The 18348-nt window shown below is 39.6% G+C and overlaps 1 protein-coding gene across 4 annotated transcripts; it reads left to right on the forward strand.

The window, feature by feature from the left end:
* Positions 1-1550: 1550 nt before the first annotated feature.
* On the forward strand, positions 1551-16603 carry pip5k1aa (phosphatidylinositol-4-phosphate 5-kinase, type I, alpha, a). Of its 4 annotated transcripts, XM_027011556.3 has the most exons (17): positions 1551-1768; positions 2507-2600; positions 7159-7193; positions 7390-7479; positions 8349-8479; positions 8712-8829; positions 10553-10705; positions 10812-11111; positions 11323-11516; positions 11940-12023; positions 12134-12182; positions 12666-12750; positions 12874-13092; positions 13371-13470; positions 13552-13617; positions 13719-13800; positions 14474-16603. In XM_027011556.3, the coding sequence occupies exons 2-17, from the start codon at positions 2555-2557 to the stop codon at positions 14474-14476; spliced, it is 1755 nt and encodes a 584-aa protein (XP_026867357.2). In that variant the 5' UTR covers positions 1551-1768; positions 2507-2554; the 3' UTR covers positions 14477-16603. The 4 variants fall into 4 exon arrangements, with proteins under 4 accessions (XP_026867357.2, XP_026867359.2, XP_081561890.1 ...); XM_027011558.3 differs by lacking the exon at positions 12874-13092; XM_081705764.1 differs by lacking the exon at positions 1551-1768 and having other exon boundaries at positions 2577-2600; positions 7390-8479; positions 8687-8829.
* The last annotated feature ends 1745 nt before the right edge of the window (positions 16604-18348 follow it).

Raw genomic sequence — 18348 nt, forward strand, 5'->3', positions numbered from 1 at the left:
AGTCTCTTAGCTGTGCATACCTTGGATCTTGATGTATGTAGTTAGTAAGCTTGTGTATATCTGGATTTTTATGTAATCATACTCTTGGTCTCACTTGTGTTATACCTCTTTATTCTGTATACTCTTTTAGTGTCAGTCTATAATTGCGTGTGTGTGTGTGTGTGTGTGTGTAGTTATTGATTGTGGTTGTGGCTGTTTGTTTCGGATCGAGGTTATTGTCTGTTTATTGTCAGATGGTTGATGTAGGATTGTATTTTATTTTTGTCTTGTGGAGTGTAGTTAGATGTGGTCTTTCTTTTGTAGTGTGGGTTTGGTTTATGTTCAAACCACTCCTGATGTTCTACTCTGTATATGTGTTCACAATTCTTTATTTAATACAACAAGATCCACCTCACCCACTGGTCATTCCACATCCCATTCCTCTACAGTTCTTATCATTACATCGCTGTTGCAGCCTCACCACCTAGACAGGGTCACAACAGAATTGGGGGCTCGTTCTAGATTTGGTTTTGTTTTCTCCTTTTTTTGTTGTGGGTTTTGCTGTTCTCTGTGTTCAGTTTGGTTAGTTTGGTCTTTTTTTTTTTTTTTGGGTGGGGCGCCTTGTTTCTGTGATCGTTGGTCATGTCAACTTTTGACGTGGCTGAGTTTACTCTTTGTCCCCATGTTGAACAGTTTGATAGAGGTCGTAAGGATGATTTGCTTTTTAATAGCTGACCTTTATGACATGGACATGCCTCGTTCCACTCCTAAGAGGGAGATCAAGCCAATGTTGTGAGCACACTTGGCCAACAACAGCGTCCTTAAGTGTCAAAGCGGCTCTCTGGGTGTTGCCACTGACTCTGTCTGGAGCAATCTCTCCTGCTCCTGCAGAAGCTGATGTGTGAGGCACTCATCATCTAGGAGGTCCAATGCCGATCAGACCAATCAGTCTCCATGCCTCAAAATTGTGAGGTTCAATATAGCCTCAAACAACATCAAGTGTAGAGCTTTATTCATAGGATTCATCAAAAAATGCATAGACAATGTTGTAACAGCAAGAACAGTCCGTGCTTACCCCAACCAGAGACCAGAGGCTCAGTTCACCATGGGATGGCCCCTTCGATGTGACTGAGCTCCTAGGTGATGTATCCCGTCTGGGCATGGCAGCAGGCAGTTGTGGCTCACCAAAACCAGGGCAGCAGAGCATTTTAGTTTGTTTTTCCTCCGGATAATGCTCTCATGCTTGACATAAGGTTTCGCTATACAAGAGGCTCTGGTGGGTCCGGGTGTCAGGAAACTAAATACGGCTATAAGCAGCTAAAGAAACTCCAGAAAATCACGGAGACTTATATCCGGACGGGACTAAAATCATCAGCTGAACGCGGAATTACGTGAAAACAACTAGGTAATTCGGCTTTTTTTTTTCAGATAAGGAGGGAGTAAACACAGATATGGCAGATCGGGACTTAAAAAGGGGTTATATGTAGAAGAAGACCCGGGACCCGAGTCAATTTATTCCATCTGAAATTTTATCACCAGGGCCAATAAAAAAAATCATTACCACTCTCCACAACCTCGTCACTTCCGTAGAGGTACCAGAGCTAGAGGAAAGACGAGCAGAAGAGAGTTTCTGAGGTTTATGTTGATGCTTGGCTAACTCTTATAATATCGTGTAGAAAATGTATGCGACAGCACTGCTGATCTGATAACACCTCGCTACAAAGAAGAATTCAGCTTGGACTGTGGCTACTTGACTCGTTTTTCAAATCAACAGTGAACACAGTAAAAGGTTAGAGAGCGACAGAGTCCGCTAGCTATTAAATGTTTCAGTCAGATATGAGTTTCAGTCAATTGCTGGCAAACACACTTCAGTGCGTAACAAGCTGGCTAACTAACTAACATCCGTGCGCAGAACATACTGGCAAAGCATATGTAGCTAAATATATATAAATACATCTTTGAGCAGCTAGACCGCTAACGTTAGGACACTCGATTGGGAAGATAGCGTTAGCCTACTCCGCTACATAGCTACGATAGCTGGCTGTATTTTCGGTGTTTTAGTTATCTAAAGGCTAGCTAGGTACACTCGTTAGCTAGTTATGTAGCTAGGGTATCTAGCTAGCTAATGTTACTTAGTGACAGTTTGCACTATCCTCATTAATACTTTATCAGTCAGGTAACAATGCCGGCTATAATACTAGAAAGTGTTTTAACCGGCCAACAGTATCCGATAACTTAACGCTGGCTAGTTATCGCCAGATGTCTCACAGACCAAGTCAACGAGCGTTAGCTAGCTAGCTAGCTAACCTAGCTTAGCTACATTTACTTAGCAAGCGTGTTAGCCATCGTCTGATTTGCTACAGGTTTATATCATCTTTTGCGTATATTATGCAGGTTGTCGACTGGCAAAGGCACAAAACCAGTGAAAATGGGTTTCGGATTAGAAATATTAGCTAGGTTATGTTAGCTTGCTAGCTATGATAGTGACGCTGATTTCAAAAAGTCTTCTTGTTGTACTTAATTCTAGACGTTGTAAAGTGAACGTGACCCGAATCTATGAAACTTCAGCCATCCGATGGCTACGGCTGGTCCAGTGTCCATGGAAAGGGTGATCTCGACTGGTACGTTAACGAACTGAAACGCAGAAACACACCGAACGAATTTTTTTCTGTGAAGTATGCATATTTTTGAAGCAACAACTAAAGCTATCGGTTTTCATGCCTTTTTAAAATACTTTTCCTAAACGTTTGTGCACTGAGTGTCAAAGTTAAATCAACCATTCAGTCAAGTACTGAATTGTTTAATTAAGACATTTATACTTTGCTAGCGTACAGTATTGTTTTTCACAGTAGCGTTGTATTTAGTTAGTTAAAAGGGACATGTGGAAGCCACATCTAGTCAGTTGCTTCCCAGCCTTTATACATTCTTTACTTTATAGTAATGTGTGTATGACTGCTAGGGATGTAATTATGACTGGTCTGATGGCCTTCAGGTACGTTTACTATGTTTTGGACAAGGATGTTTAATTTCCTAAGAGAGGTACATGCACGTGTACTTGCTTACATGTTTGAGTTGTGTCTATGAATGAACTCTGTCGGTTTTATTAATAAGGTTTTATTATGCTATGGGAGCTTCAGTCTCATAGTGTTACTGTTGCTTTTTTGTGTGTGATGTGGTTGTGGGGGGGGCGGGGGGGTGTTAGAAAATCTAAGCCTGTGTGTGTCAGGTGTTTATGCCTGTGTATTTGCTGTTGATATCACACTTGGCCAAAGTGAAAACACTTTGCATGTTGCCGCAGACCACAGTATGTTCTGTGGGTGTGGGTGTTCCTCTTCCACAGAAAGCTTGCTTGTCTTCATATATTTCATACCAGCATGTTTACTTTACTTTATAGTTTGCTGTAATGTCTCTTGACAGAGCTTGTGGGTAAGAAGTGAGGTAATAAGTTAGACATTTTTATGGTTTTTCATTGATTGTTCTGTCACCATAGTTTGTACAGCAGTGGTTGCAATAGTTAATCTTTCAGTTCAGGATCTCTATAGATACTATAACAATTGATTTGGCTTCTAGAGGTAGACTTCAAATTGTGTTAGACATAAACCATTTTATACATATTTCAAAACCCTTTTCCTGGTCTGTTCAATTTGTCACTTAGGAAGGAAAGTTGTTTTTGTTTTTTTTCTCCCCTCACAGGAGGTGAAATTTAGCATGCTACTCATGTGTGCTTAGTTTTTCTCCTAATGTCACCATGGTAGCTCAGGCCACAGACAATTTCTGTCACATGTCTTTCCGTGAGTTTCATTCATGAAGACTGGCCAAACGTCTGCTCATTGTTGGAGAAAGGGAAATACTGACCTGATGACCTCATTGTTTTGATCAGTTGCCACCTTGTTTCTGTAATGAGAATGACATTCATAAGGAAAGGGTATTGCATATACAGATGCTGTGCAAGTTGAAAACCGGCTTAACGAATAATGTCTCCCAATTAAAAACCCATGTCTACTCACATGAAGCACTGAATTGAACTGCAAAAGCAAACAAACTGGAACATTTAGCAAAAGCAACAGGTTGGACAAGATTTTCTCCTTTGTTTTAAGGATGTACCGATACCTCTTTTTTTAAATTACTATTACTGATAACTATGGATGTCCCAATCCGATCTCAAAGATAGATATCGGGGCCGATCAAAGCATTTTTTTAAACTGATTGGTGTCGGCTTTATTGAGAACAAACCTAAGCCCAATCCTTTGTTTGCGATCCTTTGCCATCATACGGGTGTCATAAATGGAGAACAGACTGCACCGAAACTGTCCGCAGTGTGGAAATATTTTAAACTTGAGAATGAAACAAGTCCATCAGCCATGTGTAATGTCTGCAATGCAAGCATTTCGAGAGGCAGTAGTAACAGAGCTATGTTCAATACTACCAATTTGATACACCACTTAAAAAATAAACACTCGGCAGAATACAGTGAGTTTACTCAGGTTAGCCAGGCAAAGGCTGCACTGAAGTGACACACACTAGAGGAAACTTTTTAAAAGAAGAGAGAAATTTTCTCCATACAGCGACATGGCTGAAAAGCTTACATAGAAGGTGATTGAATTCATCACATTAGATGACCAGTCTATTGCTGTGGTAGAAAATTCAGGTTTTCATCATCTTTGGAGCTTTTGGAGCCATGGTACGTCCTACCCTCTCAGTGCTACATTTCAGACTCGACTATACTGAATCTTTACAAATGGTTCACTACCACATATGAGGTCTTTTATCAGATGTGACTGCTATTGGATCTACCACAGATATTTGGAGTTCTTATGTTTCCCTGTCATTCCTTAGCCTCATGGCATACTGGATTGTCTCCACTTTTGATTTAAGGCATGCAGTATTGCAGGACATGTAAAACACGCAGGTGAGGAAATGTTGAACATTTGGGGAATAGACAAGCGGCAGGTCCATGTCATTTTGCGTGACAATGCAAGAAATATAGAAAAAACAATGGATGATTGTGAAGCATATACACTGGATTGATTTTAATAACTGTAATGTACTTGAAGTGTGTACTGTGCAACAGTATTATCTAGAAATGTATCGGATTGAGACTATACTCAATATGAAATGACTTGGAACGGTATCGGGCCAAAAAAACTTGATCGGGACATCCCTACTGATAACGATACCTGATTCTCCAATATCGATACTTGATCGTATAATATCGATTTTAATTTTATTTTCTATCATAACTACTCTATATGTACCTAATAATGCACATATTTACACATTTGCATTTTTTGGCTATTTTATTTTGGTAAAGACTGTTCTGTCAAATATAAATTACAAGACAGATTGATTGATTGGTTAATTAATGTAGGTATATATTGTCTCCCCTCCAGATTTTAGGTTTGTTACTTGTGAGTTGGCTGTGAATAATTAAATAGGAATGTTTTTGGAGCTTGCTGAAAGAAACTCACAGATGACACGTAAACCAACAATAAGGAAAATGACCAAACTGCCCTGCCTGTATATTTAGTTCCTCTGGCACTGGTCTTCTCTCCATTCCTAAATTCAGATCTCTGGGGGCAGGGGGCAGATCTTTCAGTGTCATGGCCCTGAGACTTTGGAAAACACTACCCAAATGTCTCCATCTCTGATCTTACCTCTCCTGCTTTAATGTTGAACCTAACAGACCTTTTTTTTCTCTGTACTTTCAATCTCTGTCCTACTTTAGTCCGTCCTACTCCGCCCCTAACCTTTGGTATGGGATGTTATGGGATGACTGTATGTTTTTATATATTATATTTAATAATCATAGTCTAGCTGAGTTTGGATCTAGTAGCATAGCAGTTGAGTACTGAAGCTTTAACCGGGCTATGATAAATCTTGTACTCACCACAACTAGTACAGTACTTTCCATTGTGTTTTGTTCTGATCGTTCTACATTTCTTTATGGAGAAGGTGTGAGGACAGTGGTTGTGGGCATCACATTGGCAGCGGAGGCAGATGAAGGGCTGATCTCGTGGGTTAAACCCTCAAAGGACTCTACAGCAAGCATTTTCTCCTTTCTTTGTTGTTAATGTGGCTGACAGCACATGGTCACCTGTTCAAGCACACTTATGACCAGGGAAAATGCACTTTTCTGTATGGTTTGTATATCCTGTTGCAGTCATGTAGCATCCATTTTCAAATCAACCTGAAAATTCTCCAGGCATGAATATGGTAAGTGGGATTGTTTAAAATGGCTCACTTCCTTTGTCCTGCTGAAAGTGTGAGGCTTAGTGAGTGGGTTACAGGCCCTAAACCAGCTAGCTACAACTCCTTCATGGCTTTGATCATGTTTTTGTTTTTTGTTTTTTTGCATTGGCTTTCAGAATTACATGGGTGTGTGTGTTTTTGGAATATTCCATTCTTTAAGCATGTCTTAAAAAACATCAAAGCCATATTGGCCTCTGTGGTATTTGCACTATTCAGATTATCCATCCATGAAACACTCTTGATTTAAACCATGGGAATGTCTTTGAAGGTGTCCTCATGTTTGTAGACTTGCTTGTTAAGATATGGTAGAGCCATTTCTGTTAGGTAGCACTCACTAGGCATGTTATCTAGTAAAAAGGAGCCAGTCTTAGATGCAGAGGAATGTATGCTGTCAGCTCACGCAGCACTTGTGGGGTTTTTTCCCAAGTATTTGGTATTAATGCAGATCACGCTTAACCTTGCCCAATGTGCATGAAGCCTTTGCGTTTCAAAAGTATTCTACATTGCCTCCACTTTCTCCTTATGTCTTATTGAACCCAGAAATATTTTCACATATAGCAGTACTTAATATGGCATAAGTACCCAAAGAGACTGTTGGAGATACTAAAGTTTTCCTTTAAGAGGGTCTCTGCATCCTTGGGTGACAGATACTCAGTACAATGAATTGGGTCCTTTCTTTGAGCAGTGTCTTCAGTACATGGTCTCCATTGACAATGAAAGGTTATGTGTAAATTCTGAGTTAATTTTGAATTGGAATAGCACCTTATTTTTTTTTAATAATACTTTCAAAATGATAGTGGAGGGACTTATTCCACCATGAAGACTTGAAATTACGCATCCAGATTTGAGACTCGTAACCTGATCTTGGATTTAGCCCTTACAGAATGTTTGCCAGGAATAACAGTTCTTCCTCTTTCTTCATTCATGCAGGAACCTCTGAAAATCATAGGATGACTTCTTTCGAAGTAAGAATACTTTTATCTTTTAGCTGTAGTTTTATTTTTTTACAGTTGTAGTATTGTAGTACTTTCACATACATTTTTTTTTTATGTGAAATATTAGGTCGTCATAACCTATGAAGCCATATTTTCTTGTAACCAAGCTCAAACTGTTTTTAGTTAATGACCAAAATCATGTTGTTATAACCTTGCAATTACCCAGGGTCTGGGTTCTCCAAGTTCATCCCAGACCAATAAGAGAACCATCGGTCATCGTGGGATTGACCCCACAGGGGAGACTACATACAAAAAGGCAAGGAATATTGTTGACCAGGTGGACACATACACATTATAGAAAACTTTGTGTCTATGGCACCAGGCAAGACAATCCAAGTGTTAGTTTTCAGTAGTATTGCAAAGGCACTATAAATGTTTATATACTTTCATACTTTTTATTAATGATGCATTAATTGAATAAATAATTGCTATTAATTGAGCCCTTGCAATGAAAATACATGCATGTTACTTTTTCTTTTGTAAAAATTACCAAGCTTGATGTTCTTTATTTAAAATAAATCACTCGGTAAAGCATTTTTTCTGTTTATTATGCAATATTTTCAAATTTAAACGTATACTGACATGGAAAAAACATTTATCTCTGCTGTCATGAATCAGTTATAAAAGTGTACATTCTGCAAAATAAAACAATAATACTTACAATAATGTCTTATCTTTAAATACCTGCGCTGAATGAAGTAAGGTAAGTCAGGTAGGGACAACATTGTGATGTCTGTCAGCCGTCGACAACAGATGATGTCATTGTCCATTGGCCCAAACCTAAACGTGAAGTCAACTGAGGCATATGACACTGGATGGTTGAAGGTCGCAGGAAGCTTCCACTGCTGATATGATCCACAGACCTTGATTCATATCTACTCCAGCAGTCAAAACAGTATAATAGTATATGACCACAGTTTGAAAGAATGGACTCAATAGTTTGTGAACTTGCACTCACTTACATACAAACACATCACCACTATTAATTTCATATTTAAGAGTTGTCTAAAAGACATGCACGCTGTATTATTTTAAACTATAAAACATAGAACTTATTTTAATATTAGGGGTTGCTGTACTTCCATAAATTCCAACTTCTACATTCCTTTTGTCTTGCCCAATTAGACCACATCATCTGCTCTGAAAGGTGCCATCCAGCTGGGCATTACATACACGGTTGGCAGTCTGAGCCAGAAGCCAGAGAGAGATGTGCTCATGCAGGACTTTGAAGTGGTGGAGAGCATATTCTTTCCCAGGTGTGTGTGTGTGTGTGTGTGTGTGTGTGTGTGTGTGTGTGTGTGTGTGTGTGTGTGTGTGTGTGTGTGTGTGTGTGTGTGTGTGTGTGTGTGTGTGTGAGTGTGTGAGTAAAAGTCCTTCAACTGAAGGTGTATTATAAAGAATAACTGTTTAAACTTAAGTAATTTCCACTTTCTCTTTTATCGTTTGGGTTTTCTCTCTTAAAGACTTAGTTTTCTTTCTTAATCTAAGTGAAGGCAGTAATTTGACCCCAGGACACCACCATGGCGACTTTAGGTTTAAAACCTATGCTCCGATTGCCTTCCGCTACTTCAGGGAGATGTTTGGGATCCGGCCTGATGACTACCTGGTAACCCGCTTCATTTATTTCCTTTATTCCTTTATTCAAGGGGCCGTGGTAACTCGATGGTATAGGTACTTGACTAATGATCAGAAGGTCGCCAGTTCAAGCCCCACCACTTCTAAATTCCCCCTGAGCAAAACCCTTAACCCTCACTTACTCAAATTGTACTCAGTCATAATTGTAACTTTGCTTTGGATAAAAGCATCATGCTGTAAATGTATTTTTGTGTTACTCTGGCCACCATACTACAACCTGCTGTTTTTAAGTGTAAATATAAAACTGATCCAACTCCTCGGTTATATGGTTTAGGTCTTAATCAATTAGTCAGTGTCTCCTAATCGACGCTTCCTTCATTTAAGAATGACACAATGCCTTTTTAGGTCAATTATTGTTTGTTAGAACTTGAGAGCACAGTGTGAGAAATGTTTATTTGGCTGTCTCAATAAACAGTCTGCTAGATGTTGAAGTTATTACCTCAGCCACAGTGACTGCACATTGTTTACATGGCGCAGAAGTCAGTCATTCTGTATTTCCATTCAAAGGTATCTGTAAAAATGCAATAAATAGTTGATTACCTATTGTATGTTAATGTTAAAAAATGTTAAAAATACATTTTTTAAAAATTACATGGAAACTAGCCTGTTTAATGTTGAGAGAGACAGTGTAGGACTATGAGATAACAAACTTGTTTGGCTTAACCTCTGTTAATTGTTTGATTAGGAAACCTAATAATAATAATAATTATTATTATTATTATTATTATTATTATAAAAGTGTAAGTGTAATCAAGGCCACTTTACCAAAAAAATGTAAAATAATAAAAGTTTGAAAGCTCTTTTCTGCTGACCCTAGCCACATCAGGTCCTCACTAGACCTAAATGCGTCATGTCTGCCCAGCACAGTATATGGACTTGCAGAAAGTAATTTAATAAAAAGCTGTAACTGTTTTCAAGACTGCTGGTAATTGAGATGCCACTTTGACCACTACTGGTTCAAATGCATCTTAAACCCGACATGGAGCTTTGGCTGCAGCTTTATAAACCCTGTGATCTGAGCAGAGGTTTTTAGGACTGCAAAGCGTCGGTTTGTCAGGAAGTTAAACTGTATTGAATTGTTAGTTTACATAATCTAAGCAGGAAAAAAATTAAACAAGCTAAACTATGTAATTGCTAAACTAATACGATATATTATTGCCTTACTATCTAACCAAAGTATCTGGCCTCTTCCCTGAAGCCTTGTGTTGTAGCACAAAGGCTAACAAGCTAGTTGCAGTTATACACCACCAATGGCGTGAACTAAATGCCGTAAATGTAAATCTCCCTTTGTGTAATATCGGCTTGTACTATGGTAAAGTACGAGATTGGCAGGTTTTGGCTGGAATAACGTACCCCTTACATCTTGGAAAGTCTTTGGCCTTGGCTCGGCTCTTTGCCACCTTCATCCAAAGTTTGGTCTGCATGATAAGCAATGTATTTTAGCAAGCAACATTGTAGTTCTGGTATTATAATACAGTTAGCATGAAGACATAGACCTTTGAGGTTTTGCACCATAAAGAGCTTGTCCATTTTGTATTGCAGCCCTACAAAATACAATTAAATGTTTGTGTGCACATTCCATTACATATTTTGTATGCAACCTCAGCATAGAGCTGTTTCTGTTGAGAAAAAGGTTATTGTTGTTGGTCCTAAACAGATTCATTTATGTGTTAATGTGCTCATGTTTCCTGTAGTACTCTCTTTGCAACGAACCACTGATAGAGCTGTCGAACTCCGGGGCAAGCGGGTCTCTCTTCTACGTCTCCAGTGATGATGAGTTCATCATCAAAACGGTCCAGCACAAAGAGGCAGAGTTTCTGCAGAAGCTGCTGCCCGGCTACTTTATGGTGAGGAACATGCACTTCGACTATGTCCATTTCATCAAGAAGTTTCTTATTATTGTCTTCATTTCTTTTAAATAAAAATATTTCTGGTCTTGTTCCTTCTTTCCAGAACCTGAACCAGAACAAGCGCACGTTGCTGCCCAAGTTCTACGGCCTCTACTGCGTTCAGGCCGGCGGGAAGAACATCCGCATCGCGGTAATGAACAACTTGCTCCCCCGTGCTGTCCCCATGCACCTCAAGTACGACCTGAAGGGCTCGACGTACAAGCGGCGAGCCTCGCCCAAGGAGCGAACTAAGAGCATGCCCACCTACAAAGACCTTGACTTCATGGAGGATGTTCCTGAAGGTCTGATGCTGGAGAATGACCACTACAATGCCCTCTGCAAAACCATCCAAAGAGACTGTCTGGTGAGGGGGGAGGGGGAGAGAAGGAGAAGGAGAGAGAGAGAGAGAGAGAGAGAGAGGGAGAGAGAGTTTTAACCTCAGTTTCAGTAGTTGTAGAGTAACACTGAATTGTCTGGTGGGCTTCACACATCTCATCAGGATGTGGATGTGTGTTAACTGCCAGCACACTCCATGTTGTGAGCTGCTCTGTGAGCCGTGTGTGTGTACACTGCAGTTGCTGCAGAGCTTCAAGATCATGGACTACAGTCTGCTGGCGGGGATCCACAACATAGACCAGGCAGGTGAAGAGGCATCCACAGCCATGCCTGATCAGAAGAGGGCTCAGGGCCAGAAGCCCCTCTACTGTACGGCCATGGAGGCGATCCAGGGGGAGGCCAAGGGCAAGACTCCACCACAGCCCAGTGAGAGGTTGGTATTAGAACCAGAGACGTTTGTAGACACACGTATAACAAAAGATACACTGTGGTGTCTCTCATATTGTCCAGTCTATTAGCTGTTTAATTTATAGCCCCAAGTTCAGAATGGTTCTTGTTATTCTCTTACATTGTGTCATTTCGTGTTTGGTATTTTTTCTTATGTCTAGTTTCCTTCTTTCAGTCTTTTTCTTTGTTTAATTTTTTAGTGTGCTTGTGGTTATTTATTGAAGTATCCCTCAAATAGCATTTGTTGCTCACTGGTCAACATTGTAAACATGAATGCGTTTTTTGTGACGTGTGTGTGTGTGTGTGTGTGTGTGTGTGTGTGTGTGTGTGTGTGTGTGTGTGTGTGTGTGTGTGTGTGTGTGTGTGTGTGTGTGTGTGTGTGTGTGTGTGTGTGTGTGTGTAATCACAGCATGGGAGGTATTCCTGCACGCAACTCGAAGGGTGAGAGGTTACTAATCTTTATTGGCATCATTGACATCCTGCAGTCCTACAGGTACTAGACTTCTGGGAATGCTGTGGTTTTGATCTTCATTTAATAACCAAGTAGCCTAAAGTTCATTTCATAAGGCCTGTTAAGGAGTCCTGGTTATTTTGTGTTTTTAGATTTGTGAAGAAACTGGAGCACTCATGGAAGGCCTTGGTGTATGATGGGGTGAGTCTTACTGGTTTGCAAGTGGATAACCTTTTTTATTTTTGATACTTCAGTCAGTGTAATGTGAAATAATTCCATGCTTTAGCTTCCATAAAATTTTAAGTGCTTTTTAGATTTATATCATTTAGTTTTCTGGAGTTTAATCTCTACTGAATATCTACATGAAACCTACATCTTACTGCATACTCATATTTGAGTAGCTGGTAGGTGTGCATTAAAACCACATCAAGCTTCCTCACTTTTCTCAATTTATACAAAGGTCAGAAAGCAACATTAATATGCAGTTTAAAAATCATCAATAAATCATCAATATTAAATTTGTCAGACCTTTTTTTGGTTACATCCATACACTCTTCTCAAAGTAACATGGAAAGCCCTGAACAGCAGTGCAGCCAAACCTCTTTCCCTTGGTTCTTTCCCTCCTCAGTGACCTGTTAAAATCAGAAAATGCATGACCTGTTGTGAATTATTCCTGTGCTTCAGGACACTGTGTCAGTGCACCGGCCCAGCTTCTATGCTGACCGCTTCCAGAAGTTCATGTGCAACACTGTCTTCAAGAAGGCATTGTGTAAGTAGGTGCCATATAACAGTAATACATACACTGTTTACCTGTAGCATTAAAATGGCAATTTGAGGCTTCAGCTGAAAGAGAAAATGACATGATCGTACACTGTGCCCCACACCTGGCTAGTGAGGACATCTCCCTTGAAGAAGACTCGCGGAGGCACAGTCAGCAACATGCGCAAGGCCAATGCCACAGGGTCCGACCAGGCCCATGTAGTAGTCACCGCAGAGCCAAGCCAGGCAGAGACTAGGGGAACTGGGCAACCACGGGGACAGGACCCAGGACATGTCCCCAGCAGCATTGCTGTCGCCCTCAGCTTTGAGGTGGAGGTGTCTGATGACCAAGGTCAGCTAATGCAGCTGAAAATTTAAATGAAATTGAATGACGCTGTGGTAAACTTCCCTTCCATAGCTGTCATTAATGAGCGTTGTTGGCCTTCACAGTGAGGAAAGCTGAAAAATTATGATGTTAGCACTGTTCATGTACCTCGTGCATAAAATTGCTCAGTTTGTTGCTGAGTAGTGCGTAATTTTTCTCATTACCGACTTAGGAACCGCTCACACAAGGAGCGGACGTCCGGTCCTAAACAGCGAGACTAACTGTCTCTCTGCTTGCCCCTCCAGATGTACAGCCCCGTCCCGACTTGCTCCCACATGACGATGTGATGAGCAGCTCATTCGAGACCACGCCTGTGAGCTCTGCGTCTGCTGCTCGGGCCCCAAGGTGTGCGCATGCATCCGTTCGTCCATCCCATGGCTATCTGAAACAAGCCTGCATGTTGCATCTCTTGCTGTTTTTTTCCAGAGTGCAGGAGCAGAAACCCCCCGACATGGATCAGAGCCAAAGATTGGAGTCTGAAATTCTAAACAGGTGAGGGGCACAGGCAGAAAGACCGCCGCTTCACAAACCTCCCTACTCCACACATGCCATCACTGCCCGTGACAACTAGCTTGCACATCTTTCCTTCCCAGCACCGGGTCTGCTGGGCCATTGGAGGAGAGCCCAAACTTCATCTCCCTCAGTGATGTCATGGCCCAGGCTGACAACTGTTATGTAAGTACAATTAAAAATGAAGATGTTTTTTTGTTTGTTTGTTTGATTTTGTGCTTGGTTTCATTTTGGTTTGTTTGTTTAGTTTTTTCCATGTCCAGTAAGTAATCAGATATTTTGTTTTACATGTCCAGCACTGACATTTCGTTACGTAACAAATGATCGTTTTATCAGCTATGTAGTTCCCTTCTTCAGAGTAAATGTGAACAGCTAGCGGTTGGAAGGTTCAAGGTTCAACTCCACTGCAGGGAACAGAACTGCAGAATTGAGCAGTACCAATTCCCATTAATAGTAACCTACATGAATATAAGGTCCGAAGTGTTCTTTTAACCAGCAATATTTTAGCCTCGCTCGCGGGTTGCTGTGTTGGCTTCAGTGTGGTTGTATTGCCTGTTTAGGAAACAAAGGAGATACATTATAAAGAACGTGACCGGTAAGAGTTATAGATGCTTGCCACAGGTCACCAGTGCTCACCTGCTAACTAGTTACTTTTACGGAATTTATCCAAAGCAATTTACTATGGTGTAATTGAGGGCTAAGGGTCTTGCTCAGGGGCCCAACAGTGGTAACTTGGAAGTGGTGGGACTTGAACTGGCAACCTTCTGATTACAAGCAACTACCTTAACCTCTGAGCTATTTTTCATTTGTTCTGTTTTTTCCCCTTTGTCTGGTGCAGTGAGGAAAGACAGGCGAAAGCCAGGGAGGGAAGTCGAACAAGTAGGAAGTGGGGAAAAAAAGCCAAAGAAAGGTGGACCCAGAGAGCATTTCCCCCTGCAGATATGGAAGACAGAAAGTCCAGAGAAGAGACTTCAGAAGGGTGAACCACACAAAAGACAGATTCATGCATGACTACTCCAGAGTCACTGCTGAAGGGGCTTTTGTCTCGTGTGTCAGCCGCTCCAAAACTGCCTTCATACAGCCTTAAAACAGTGCCTGCCTTCCTGAACCCAGAACAGCAGCTCCCAAAAACGCAAATATGATTTATTTATTTTTTGGTCCTAGATACGATCCTTTAGTAAAACGAAATATTTACATGAACCTTAATCCTTTTTTTAAAGAACTATTTCTTGTTTACCTCTGAGCCAAACAAATCAATGCTGAAAACATTTCACGCGACACACAGCAATGCTTGGAACTCGTCTGAGCAGGTGAGGACCGAGGAGGGAGGTTAATCGCTGCAGACAATTCTCTGTAACAGTTTAAGTAAACTCTGTGATTTTGTCTGTGCACTTTTGCTGCAGATACGTTCCAGACATGTGAGAAGTCAAAGAAAGTCTTATTTTAGCATATTTCATTTAGTATTAAACTTGATTGCAATGCCTGATGCAAATTTGCATGGATTAGCAGCTGACTAGTTCCTATAGCGCTAAATGTAAGTGACCTTAATTTACCTAGCTCAGTAAGATCTGAGTAGCAGTTTTATGGGTATTTTAAGTGCACGAGACTTGCAGAGAGAGCTCTAATCATTCCCAGACATGTTGCGATATGTAAAGATTGAAGTATACGGTGTGACGAGTACAAACCGTGGATGTCCTCTCAGTCATAATGTCACATGTCTCATTCCAATGCCTGTCAACTTATTACTGCAGATAAAACCGTATGTGTATGATTAAACTCTGGAGTTTAATGCTTTGATTACGTTCTGCTTACACTCTGTATTTATGAACCGGTTAAGGTTACGCAAGACCAAAAAGGACGTGGTTCTTGATTTTTTGACAAAGATGAAAGGGGAAGTGGTTTTTGTTTTTTTAAACTTTAATGGTCTTTTCAGATTATGGTAACTCAGCATTTCATATTTCACTTCACTAAAGCTACACTGAGCAATTTTCATGGGTGATGTGATGAAACGGCTGGTGTAAAGCGTTTATCTGCTGAGATGAGACAACCGTATAATATAATGGAAATCTGTATAAACACTAAAGTTGGCAGTATTTGGCAATACACATTACAGCCTTTTGATGCAAGTAAGCACAAGACAAAAAAAGATTCAAACCCAGCTATTAACAGCTGTACAATTTGGGTTATAATAATGTTTTAATTTTGTGTGAATTATGACATGTCCCCAGATGACAAGATTTCCACCTTGGAATAACATCACTAAAGTTAGACTGTAAATTTCTAAAGTTTAAACTTCCAGTGCCTTATGTAATATGTTAATCTCTCAATTAAAATGCATTAACAGCGAAGTAGAAAAATATTTTGCAAATTAAAATATAAAAGACCACCAGTGTTTTACAACAAATGTATGCAGCTACTAGCTTTCCGGGTCAAAAGAGCTCATTGTTTCATCTGTGATTAAGACGGATACTGGAACCTAGCTTGTCCAAATGACTATTTATTGAGCTATATATGTAATTTATTTCTTAAATTCTAAATGTTTGTGTTATGCCCAGGGGTTTATGCAATATCATTGTTTCCTGGTGACGTGCGAAAGTTTTAAAAAATGAGTGATGCCATGGGCTACAGGACTTTGTAAAGGTGGATAGCACCACCAATATCTCAAAGTATTCCATTAATAGATTTAAGTTTCAAGACACTCTGATATTGCTGCGCTGAAAGAGCTCAGGTAGTCCTGTGTTTGCAACACTCATTACACCACAGATTAAGGGGCTTGTGTAATTACTGCCGTCCATCCTTTGAATCAGACTGTCGGATGCATAATTTTGCCTTCTATAATAGAGATTGTATCAAATGTTACTTTTGTATAGCTACAACTTGTATGGATTTTTCTTTTTTGTGTTACTTTTTTGAACTGGCTGTTTTTCCATGTATTCAGAAGAATTCATTAAAGAAAAGAGGAAAAGTTTATTGGCTTCATGTCATAACTGAATCTTATGAAAATTGAGAGAATGCTTAGTACACTTATAGTATCTTAGAAATAACATCATTCAACCAGAAAATCCAACCATTTCCAGAAAAACATCTGTGTGGCTGGTCCAGGGCCTTAAGAAAAATGCCCAACACTGCAGCTAAGAACAATTTTTATAACCTGGATTGTTATCACTATGAGAACTTAAGCAACAAGACAGTTTTTGCTGTTCTATCTGTATTCCAGCACATTGGATTTCAGGCCTGTAAGGGCATTAACATTAAAGTAGCTCACATATGCTATTTAGGGGAACTATGTGTAATTGGGCTCAGATTATCATCACCATTTCTTCACATAATACAAATATCCTCAAAAAAGTTTTGTTCTTCTCGTTCATAGTTATTGTCAAATTTAAAATTGTCATTTATTGGGGGTTTCTGTGTTCAGCAAGTGAAAGGCATGCTAAATTAGGCAAGAACAATATGCTTTTTGATCCTGAGTAACACCTTGGTTGCTTTAGTAGAACATGTTTTTTTCTGTTCAAAGGTAAGGCTCTGTCCACTGGCATTTGGTTGGACCTATAGAATTGTTTATTTTTTCTCAGTAGTTTTTATTAATTAAGGATGAGCAAGTAGTTGAAGATGCTGATATTGGCTTTGAATTGGGATGACACAAACATGACAATATATACACATTCATACACAAATTCATATTCTTAAAATGTGCATGGTAAAATATTTTGTAGCATGAAGTATCCGAGTGTCAGGCATTTAGGTATATTGAGACCAGTGCACCAGTTTGAAAATGTGAGAAATTAGTCAGGAAAGAGTTCCCAGATATAATAAAAGTCTTAATAAAACACTAATAACACTAATAAAACACTAATAAAATAACAAAGATAAACGTCTATAATAAATGCCTTTTTATTTTCCCCAGATTCTGAACAGTATAAGATCTTGTAACCATTGCACTGCTCTGGGTGGACTGAGCAGTTTCCAGTTCAGGAGGATCTGTCCATGTACTAACAGTGACATGGAAGCAGTTATCCTTTCCTCCCTAGGGGCACAACTGCTTGCTTCTTTATGATCATGCTGATTTATACTTCAGAATTCATATCAATACTCACATCATCAACACAATTAAAAGCCAGTTGGACTTGTCAAATGTCTTTAATTTGAACACTATAACCTGGCCTAGGCTTGGTCTGTAATTTCTTCGTAGTTCATTCAATACGTACATATCTGCAAATTAAAGTCAACAGTCTGTACTTTGTCACTTTTTTTCTCATTTCAAATCCAGAACCCAAACATGCCAGAGTAAGGCAAGTATTCCTATAGAAATGATATACATGATAAACAGTGTCATTTCAAAGTGCTTCACACAAATATATTAAAAACAAAGAAATAAAATAATTACATAGTTTATTAAAGCAAATTACACCCCAAAAACTGAAAGGGAAATGATAATGCTGCAAAGAACTCGATATATAAGCATGAGAGAATAGAAATTGTTTTAAAATAACTACATTTGGCATAAATCTGTGTTCCTCTGGGAACTAGTTACAGTTGTGTATAACATAAAATCTAAACGCTTCATCATGTATTTTTTGTTGTTGTTACTGTTTTAATTTTTGGCTATATAGTTTGGCCTGTATCCATGGATCTATGAGACCTACTGGGTTTATATGCTGAGCACATCAGAAATTTATTCTGGGCCTGATCCCTTCTGTAATTTATAGACTA

The sequence above is a fragment of the Electrophorus electricus genome, chromosome 2, assembly GCF_041902795.1.
Source record: "Electrophorus electricus isolate QZ-2024a chromosome 2, ASM4190279v1, whole genome shotgun sequence".
NCBI classification, from domain to species: Eukaryota; Metazoa; Chordata; class Actinopteri; order Gymnotiformes; family Gymnotidae; genus Electrophorus; species Electrophorus electricus.

Coding starts and splice junctions, on each gene's coding strand:
- pip5k1aa (XM_027011556.3), top strand. CDS start 2,555: ATGGCTACGGCTGGTCCAGTGTCCATGGAAAGGGTGATCTCGACTG. Junction 8,480..8,711: donor GAGAGCATATTCTTTCCCAG/GTGTGTGTGTGT, acceptor TCTTAATCTAAG/TGAAGGCAGTAATTTGACCC. Junction 11,112..11,322: donor CCATCCAAAGAGACTGTCTG/GTGAGGGGGGAG, acceptor TGTACACTGCAG/TTGCTGCAGAGCTTCAAGAT.